This window comes from Micropterus salmoides, unplaced genomic scaffold (genome assembly GCF_014851395.1).
Source record: "Micropterus salmoides isolate LMB-PRFRI ecotype aquatic unplaced genomic scaffold, ASM1485139v1 Ms_hic_scaffold_13, whole genome shotgun sequence".
NCBI lineage: Eukaryota > Metazoa > Chordata > Actinopteri > Centrarchiformes > Centrarchidae > Micropterus > Micropterus salmoides.
Window position 1 is genome coordinate 10,306,458 of NW_024040374.1, and position 9,380 is coordinate 10,315,837.

General features: G+C 40.8%; 1 protein-coding gene across 3 annotated transcripts in view; it reads left to right on the forward strand.

Moving 5' to 3' along the window:
* The window catches only part of dennd1b (DENN/MADD domain containing 1B), a 108,802-nt gene extending 99,425 nt beyond the window's left edge, over positions 1–9,377 (forward strand). For all 3 annotated transcript variants that reach the window (XM_038715459.1, XM_038715460.1, XM_038715461.1), the window contains 3 exons: positions 2,739–2,824; positions 3,233–3,455; positions 4,333–9,377. In XM_038715459.1, the coding sequence (XP_038571387.1) occupies positions 2,739–2,824; positions 3,233–3,455; positions 4,333–5,199 (1,176 nt within the window). In that variant the 3' untranslated portion in view covers positions 5,200–9,377. The remainder of the gene's footprint in view (positions 1–2,738; positions 2,825–3,232; positions 3,456–4,332) is intronic.
* The last annotated feature ends 3 nt before the right edge of the window (positions 9,378–9,380 follow it).

Genomic DNA, 9,380 nt, shown 5'->3' on the forward strand with positions numbered 1-9,380 from the left:
TTACTTAAATAACCTGACCATTTTTTTAAAAATCATTTTCAAGACTCCTCTGCTGTATCTCCTCCTGACTCTTTCGCTGTCTTTGCGTTCTGTGCAGTCTCACTTGTGGCGATGGGGTGGAGAGGAAAGGGAAGCGAGAGCCAGGCAGACAGAAACGGTGACATCTGTTACTGACAGTAGAGTGATGGGGGTTGGGGGGGTGGGAGCCGAGGAGGCATGGAAGGAGAATCGCTTTTTCATTTTCACCTTTCAGCTTCCCATTAGCCAACAGCGAGAAGCTAATGAAGGAGCAGTATGAGAATCTGTTGTTTTGCTATTTCATGCTTTCCACTGTTCTGTCAGGCCTGGGGAAGTGGGGATGGTGGCAGAGCTGTCACAGCTGTAACACAGGACCTGTTTGCACTGGTTGAGCATATCTCATTGTGAATGTCTAAATTTGAGGAGTCTCTCCATATTTTTGTTGTTGTTGTTTACATTGACACACAATGCATCTAAATTTAGATCTCAGATTTAGCTGCTTTTGTTGGTTTTGACATATTTTAAGGTGCGGAAATATTATATTATAGTAACTGACAAAAGCATGCTTTGTACTTCACATTACCTGTAAAATTAGTGCAATATGTACAATATGGCCACTTAAAAAAAAGTGTGATAAACCCACTCCTGTGCCAAATTTGGCACTTCTATCGTAAAATGCTAAGTTGTTGTAAATAGTTTAATCTTAACTGCTGCAGTAAAGGGTCACAGTGAAGAGAGGGAATGACAAATTGATAAAGCCGTGAAGTGAGCTACTATTCATTTATTGCTCCCTATGGAACTTCCTCATGTAGACGGCACCAAAGCTGTAACAGAGATCAGAGGGCCAGGCTTCATGACCTGTGTCTGGTTGTGTTTGGGCTCACCTTGCTTTAATAAACACCTAGATGCAAAGAGAAGCCCCGCTTCCCCAAACACAGCTCTAATGCACAAATGCAGAGTCTAAATAACTGCACGCACCATGTACATACAGTGCATTTTTGTAGTGTTTGTGTGTAACTGTGTCGGCCCAAGCCCCACCCTCCTCAAGTGCCTCACAGGTGCATCTCCGCTCGGCCGGCCCGCTTTGGCTGGCTGGCATGTTGGCCTGGCCCCAGATTTACTGCCCTGACACAGGAATCCATTAAAGGCTGTTTAGGGATCCCAGGCCTGAGCCCCTCTGAAATCTCTTTCATTATAGCTCCAAGCTACCATGGAAGGGGAGCGGCTTGGCCAATCAGCGGAGCCACCACATGTGTTTGTGTTTAGCCCGATGGCAGAGAGGCTTAAGTGGCTACTGCACACATCTCCTCCGCTGACTTTTATGGAGAAAATGGCACTTTAACTCTTTGTGTTTTTTTGTAATAGGGTGCGTATGGGACTGAGTGTGTATGTGTGTATATGTGGGTGTGTATGTCTTCCCTGGCCGAACACAGGCCCTAAATGAGGCCAGGCCAGCCACACGTTACATTCCGTCTGGCTGGCTGGCACTGCGTCAGCTAATCAAGACCGGCTTGGTTCACAGTTCCAATACTGCCCCCCACCCCTACCCCATTCCCATCATTCTTTGGGGCTTTGAGGAATCTTTCCTCACTTCTCAATACTTCCTTCCTTCCTTTATTATTGTGGTCTTGCGCTCAGTTTTTTTGCCTTTCATCATAAGTGATTCTTACCATTTTTCACCTTTGTGTGTCTGATTTTCCCACTATCACAACCACAACACAAGCACACAAACACTACTGTCTTCACTTCTTAAACATACCCTGCACACAGCTCACTTTTAGGATTTTAAAGAACCTTTTTGTGCAGGGCTTTGATAATTCAGATAATGTAAGTTTACAGAGAAAAATACAGAGAAATCAGAGTTGGAGCTAAGCCTGTGTGAGGGGGAAAAAACAGGGAAACGATTGCAGTTCCCCCCATTGCTAACGCACACTGATTACTAGCAGTGCTAGCATGTTAACAGTACCCCATGAGTGCTTGTGTGTGTACAAGAAACATGCAGAGACTGAGGGACAATTTGAGATATTGCAGAAAAAACAGACAGTGTGCAGCAGTATGTAAGAAGGTAAACAGGCAAAATGCAGAGTAAATTAGAAAGAGAGAGATAGTGTTAACATAAGTGAACATGCACATGCAGTGAGAGAGAAACATGTGCGCCATAGTGGAAGGCCTGTTAATAAGTGGCCTGGGGCAGATTTGGACTCCCATGGGGAGTATCCTGCTCTGTGAAGCTTCTGTCTCTTCTTTAACCCACCTATTAAGTATAGTACACAGGTGGCTTATTAAACCCACTGTGTCAGACAACCACAGTACAAACTGATCATTCAACACTGCAATGACAAATACAACTACTTGCACTGGTGTTGCAATCCAAGTGGTTAATGTAATTTGCTATATCTTTACTCACGGTGCTTAAGTAGCTTGAAGTTTGATAAAATACTGCAGGGGTTCTTAAAGATTTTTATCTCTGGACCCAAATTTGACAGATTTAGTCTCAATCCAGGCTCATTAAAACAAGCTAGTACTCACCCACCAAACACAGACCAGCATTTTTCTCTATCGAGTTCCAAGTTGTAGTTTTATGAAAAACTGTACCTCAGCAGAACACCATATTCTGTCTCATATCTTTTAAGCTGAGTCCCCCCTGGCTCCACTTGTATAGTTTTAGCATGGTGTTCTTTGTTTCTAACATCCACTTGCTGTTTTGTTGTCATTAACAGCAAAACTTCAACAAGTCTCCAATGAGCATGGGCCCTCGAGAGCTTGGCTACGGGCTCGATGATGATGAGCTGGACAGTGCAAGCAAGTAAGTACTGTTGTTTTTTTACCTATTGCCTCACAGTATTTGGTCACTAAAGCCATTTTCATGCTGAATGAAGTATGTATGTCATGTGTGTTCAGATGTGAGAACTTTTGCTGGCTGACATTCTGTTAAGAAAAGGTTGATAGCAGGTTCAAAGTTGCTTTTCCAAAGCGTTTAAATCTTTTCTTTTACTCATCATAATACTGCCCCCAAGTGGACGTATTTAGTAACAACAGTAGTTGACAGAAATGTCACTAATGCACTGTAACTACTTCTTCAAAAGGAACTGGTTTTCACAGTGTCTCACAATAAAATATATATATATATTTGATGCTTTCTAAAAAAAACTGTTTTCTTTTGAAGCAATACAGGAAACACTGTTTAAATCTGCCTGTCTCTGTCTCTTCCCAGGATCTCCTCAGAGGACAGCGGCGATGTTCCTTCGTACCTCGGGGACAGCGATGATTCCTACTCACTAGAACTCGATATAGACTCCTCCCGCTCAGGCCAGATGAACCTGCTGGAGGAAATCCTAGACTCTCTGAACACCACAACGGTGGAGCAAGGCAGGCTCAGCGCTGCCAAGAGCCTGGACTTCTTCAGGTCCATGGAAGAGTTGGACTACAAAGCCCTGGTACGTAATAGAGACAGAGGAAGACCGGATTGTGAGAAGGCTTGTAACCATGCAAAGGTTCAGAACTTATGGAAATAGGGCAGAGAGGCGTAATTAATGTTAATGAGTATAAAACTGTCCAGATAGGTGAAGGTCATTGATGGATTAAGGGTAGATGGTTACAGACAGACAATCATGAAATCTGCATTGTCCTTCATGTTTTATTTATTTTAAAAAAGCTGGGCCCTTTAAATTAGTTAATTTCACTTTTTGTGCAAAGCATCTCTACTGTTATATCTATTAACCCTATCAGTCCACGGCCCAAAACAGTTTTTGTTTTTTTTTCCTGCAGGAACAATTTACCTGCCTTGCAAAGTCTCTTATTAGCTTCAAATATGAATGTATTGCACAGCTTCAGGTTGACTAGTTGTATTAATTCAATTAAACTTGAATAATTGCCCTCAAGATTTATGATAGAACAGAAAAAAGAGTTTTTTGGTTCAACTGACTGAACCAAAAGTCCACACCTACTGAAGCATCATGACCAATAAAGGGAAAAGGCAGCTATGTAGCAAACTCTTTTCCAGACTTGTTCCCCAATGAAGTAGAATGGGACTCAACCAAACTTTAATGCTCACAAGTTGCTTGGATTGCTATAACAACACACAAGGAGGGTTTACAGCCATGTATGACAGCTCATTTTGCTCATAAGGACCAGAGCTATTCATATTGGTTGTGACAACATCACTTTTATCAGTGTGCAGAATGTTGGTGTTAAGATGCACAGGAACTACTGTTTTCACCCACAGACTTCAGGAGGGCAGATTTGATGACACGTAGGCCTCTTAAAAATTAAACAAATTAGTTTAATAGCATTTCCTTGTTCCCTCTGTTCCAGAGCAAGCCCACACCTTCTGGTGAATGTAAACCTGCGGATGAGAGTGGCTGTGGTGGAGGCATGGATCAGGGAGGCTGGAATATGGGCCAGGATGACAGTGCAGTCCACGGAAAACACCTTCCCCCATCCCCGCGCAGACAGCCCAACAAGAGCAGCATGAAGGTGTCAAAGAAACCCGCGACAGCTCCTGCTGTGTCCATCATCACATCGACACCCTCAGCCCAGGACGCTGACATCTCCATGTCACATCCTCATCAACCCAGCTCTGACCTTCACACTCTACCTCTAGGGCGACAACCAGGAGACCGCTTCTCCTACTCGCCCTTACTGTCCCATAGAGTTACACCTATGCCGCCATCTTCCAATCTCTCTCACACCTACAGTTCTCCAGCATCTGTTTCACACCCAAACTATTCTCCTGTACCAGCAGGCCGATCTCGGACCATCTCGGACCCCCAAGCCAGCACAGAGCTTCCTCAGGCCCAGAACCTGTCTTCCCCCACCAGCGTCCTAAGGAGGAAGGTGCTGTCCAAGGAGACAGTGAGGCACTACCAGGAAAAAGCCCTCCAGAGGCAGGGCAGCAAGGGCCGACAGGAGGGTCAAGGGAACCCGTCAAGGAACAGCCACTCAGCTATGCAGGTCCCGTGGGAGAAAGAGGTGTCCAAGGAGGGGCTCCTGGGGCTCGGCCTGTGTCTGGGTCAGGCTAAAGGCTCAGGGGCGGCTGTGGTGCAGGATCAAGGCCTCCTCGAGGAGATTGAGTCCATGTGTTGCCTCGGCTCAGTCCTCCACACCAGCCTGCAACTTTCACAGGTTCACTGCAACAACAGTCACCACCAGGTCCAGGGCAAAGCCACAGACGAGTCGTAGGGACGTCAAAGACCCAGCGTCTGTAAAATGCCACAGTTTCTACTGAAATCTATTCACTGTAGTTCCTCTTTTACAGTTAGCTGCAGTCTCAGAGAGCATGATCGGTACTGAACCTTTTACTCTTGATGCTCAGCTATCAGGAAAAAATTGTGAACACATTTGATGTCATACAGGCAGAAACAAACAGATACTCACAACCTCTAGAGCAGGAAACACGAAGAGATGAATAGGTGTCCTCTCATCTTCCGATGTTATTTCTGTGTAAAATAGAAGTCTATCAACAAAAGCGAAAACTTATGCCAGTGTCTGTTTTCTTGCAATTAATGTTTTTCTTTAAAAAGACTTGCAGTACATTCATTTGCATTGGAAACATGTTAAAATAATGGTACTACAGTGGCGGATTTTTTCATTTCCAGTGCAAGATAGGTGATTTTACTCTGAGTGAATTGGATACTCTGCTAAAATGACAAGTTAGGATTTTATAAAGTTTCACGTTCATAAAACAAGTGAATGATTTTGTGAACTGAGAGAGCAGCACTTAAAAAACACAAACTTGAGGCCATATTTTGAGATTTTTCTTGTGGTTTTGAGGTACCCTCCAACTTATTTTAAATAGATATAACTTTATGAATTCAATTACAAAAAAGAAAGACTTGATCAGAAGAATACTTTAACATTGTGTTTACTGCTCATCATAGTATTTCAGTCTGTAATCATCTAAATTTATGGACAACTGTGTGTTGTTGTTTTTTTCATCTTGTAACATATTTACCTGAAAGAAAAGACCCATAAATTATTTGGGTCAAATTTAAGTAGCCAACTAGTAATGGAGGAATTTTCATTTTCTTTTAGAAAAGATGTGAGTGCTTTGTTAGGATTAAAAAAGGGATGATGTCTTCTCAACACACTGTTATGTCAGTCTTAGACTTACTGTTCCAAACGTTTTACAGGATCAAATTAAATTTCCACTTGTAGATTGAGTACTAAAAATCATTTGAGCAAAAACAACAAAGTTAGACAGGATTTTCCAGACACAAAGTCCACTTGGGCCTTTAAAACAAATTATACACTGTGTATTATACATGTTTTTTTTATCACCATGCCTTAAGTGGACATGTGATTTGCTTTTGATTCTCTGGTGTCTTAATCTATAGATACCATAACAGGTACTTTGGAATCAGAATCTCTGATACTCTCAGATCTTAAATGCAACAGTGAATAGTTCTTAGACAGCACTGTATTTCTCTGGATTAATAGAATAGTTAATATATATGTATATGATGTGCTTTAAGCTGCTGTTTTTAATTGCATTCCAGATAATGAGATGTGCATGTAGAAACCTCTCTCTGTCCTTTCCCTGTGTTCCTCAGGACACTTCTGTCACTCTGAAGAGTGATCTTAAAATGCCAGTGTCAGTGTTTCCACCATCATCACTCTTCCCCTAATGTTGTCTCTCCTAATTTTTTGTCGTTACGTCCTTTCAGCACATCTAACTTTCACTCTCAACCTCAACAATATTTGGAATGGATGTGGAAAAGGTGAACTTTAAAGCATAAGGCCGGTGATATTCTGCATTTTCTTACTGTCCTATGAAACAAAGCGTTACTCCCTCTCACGATGCGTTCAAACTTCTTTCTGGACCAGTCCCCGAGCCCATTTCTTCCTACTGAAAATATCAAGTAGAGCACACACATATTGTTTAATTTTTAGTTTTTAAAACACTTTTAGCAAATGTTACTCAAACATGATTAAATAATGCATTTGTTGGTTTGTGGTCCTTTCGTATTATTTGTTCATATTAAGAAAGATATGCAATATCACCAGCTTTATCACATAACTCGGTGTGTTTTTCTTTCTGTCTGTCTCTGTCACTCTCTGTCCTTGTAGGTTGGACTCACGCACTGTTATGTAATGCAGTGTTGATGATTGTACTGTAATGAAGCAATACGGTTCTCCTCGGAGAGTAGCTACATGGATGTAATGTGTACAGAGTCCAAAGTATTTCCATAACAGACTCTCCTGTGGAGAGAAACGCCGCGTCCAGAAATTGTGGGTTCCCATCATTCTCTGCCACAAACCTAGAGGAAAGAAGAAAGCTTTTTCTTGTGCTTGTGTTGGGATTATTACATTTATGGTTCGTTGTTCTTATGATTTATGGCAGACGCCAGTCGGTGTGGCAGTTTAATAGCAGCTATTTCTCTGCTTTTTGAGTGCTGCTCTGCGTTAACGATTTGCTCATAAAGTCTTTGGCGTGCTTCTAAAAGCCCAGGAATCAGTCCTAGTAATTCCAAAAAGGAGAGAGAAAAAAACATACTCCAGAACGAACTCTGCACTGGCCTTATTCATTGTAAACACTTTAAAAAACGTATTTACTATGCAAATATTTAAATTGTCAAAAAAAGGTCAGTTCTCTTTAACAGTTATGACGTAAAAATGCACGATTCTACTTGAAAAATAATCACAATCAAGCTAGTTTCTAGTGGGAGTAAGCCTCGTGTCCCTAAGTAAAAATATGAAAGTCTATTTAACTGTGTGTGAGCTGAGGTGTGTCCATGAGTGTTACTGACAAAATGGTGTGTATGGTGTGCCTTATACAGCAAGAGTACCACTCAGTATAATCAGAACAAGGTAGAGTATTATAGAAAGGAGGTGTATGCAATGTTTTTAGACCACCTTAAATCATTGGATGTTATGGTATTTATATGATAAACAGACACAAAACCTGTTTTGGTTTTTAGAAACTGGCCTGAAATGAACTTGGGTACTAGCATTGCTTTTATAGCTGTTTTGTTTTTGAGTTTCGGCTGCAGTCCAGCTGGAGTTACTCAGTGTTTTTCTTTGCTGCGGTGGCCGGTGGGAATCTTCCTGCCTGTATTTAAGAGAACATCTCTGAATTTCTCTGGGTTATTTGACTTTTTGTAAATTAGGTACTTTCCTTGCTTGTACTAATAAATGGTTACATGTATAGTTTGTGCCCTCTGTTCTTTTCTCTTTAAAAAAAAACCAACCTTGAAGACTCATTCTGAGCTAACTATATTGAAAAACATTTCTCAGAGGAGTTTCTCTAGTTGATTTCATATTGATGAAAAATTATTTTCAACTGAATAGACTGTATTTTTGCTGGCTTGAGTTTATTTTACATGGATAACATATGATTGGTGTTGTATGTTGTAGAAAATGATGACACCTAATATTTGAATGTTTTAGATTTTATTTTTGGAAGAAAAAAATAGAATATTAACAAATGTCCCATGTAGCCTTTCATGTTCAGAAGCATTTGACACCTTCTAATCAAAATAAGCACATGGTACAATACTAATTGTTGTATCTGCATGTATGTACCTGTACATGTTGTATACTATGATTTTGTTAAGTTTAGTGTTACAGATGTGGTCTCTTCTGTTGGTTTAAATGTTTATTTCAGTATTTAGCTCTTCCATCAAATTGAGAATGATGGAAATAACATTGGCCCTGCCTTGCATTGGGTGTCGTAAAGTTAAATGTCATCTGCCTTGCATTTTATGTTGAAGAAGTAATCTCTACTTTACTGGTTACTGTAAATCTTATCCGTAGAGGTTTATGGGAAGAAATACTTGAGCGGTCAGCTGCTGTTAAGGGTGATATGAAAAGCTTAAGTGTCCCTCTTTTACCGTTTACACTAATGTTGTACAAGAATGAAGACATTGTCAGTGGATTGGCATTTCAGTGTCTGCAGGCTTGTGATAACTAAGCATACATGATTATCTGCTAACAACAGAGGGTAAAGTAATTAGTAAATATATAGTGAGCACATTTGTCCTGAAATTACTAATTTGGAGTGAGTGGGAGGTAACAGATTATGTAGCAGCGTTTACTGAGGTAATATGGAGTGAGAACACATGTTCAACTTTACAAATTAATTAACATCACTTCCCCTTAACTACACATTTAAAAAAAAACAACATTTCAGAGTAGTGATGACCTTGGGCGCGTTAAAGTAACCAACTTTTTGTAATGATAATTAACTCTATTGCCATTTACTGATTTTCTGATTCTGTGCACACTTGCATGTTCTCATTGCAGAGAAAATGTCTTAAACACCTGAGGTCAATCTAATGTGCTATTCATGAGTAACTTGGTACAACTGCACATAATGTATGCACTGTGAACTGAAAATAAATTATACTGTTTCCTGCTTATGC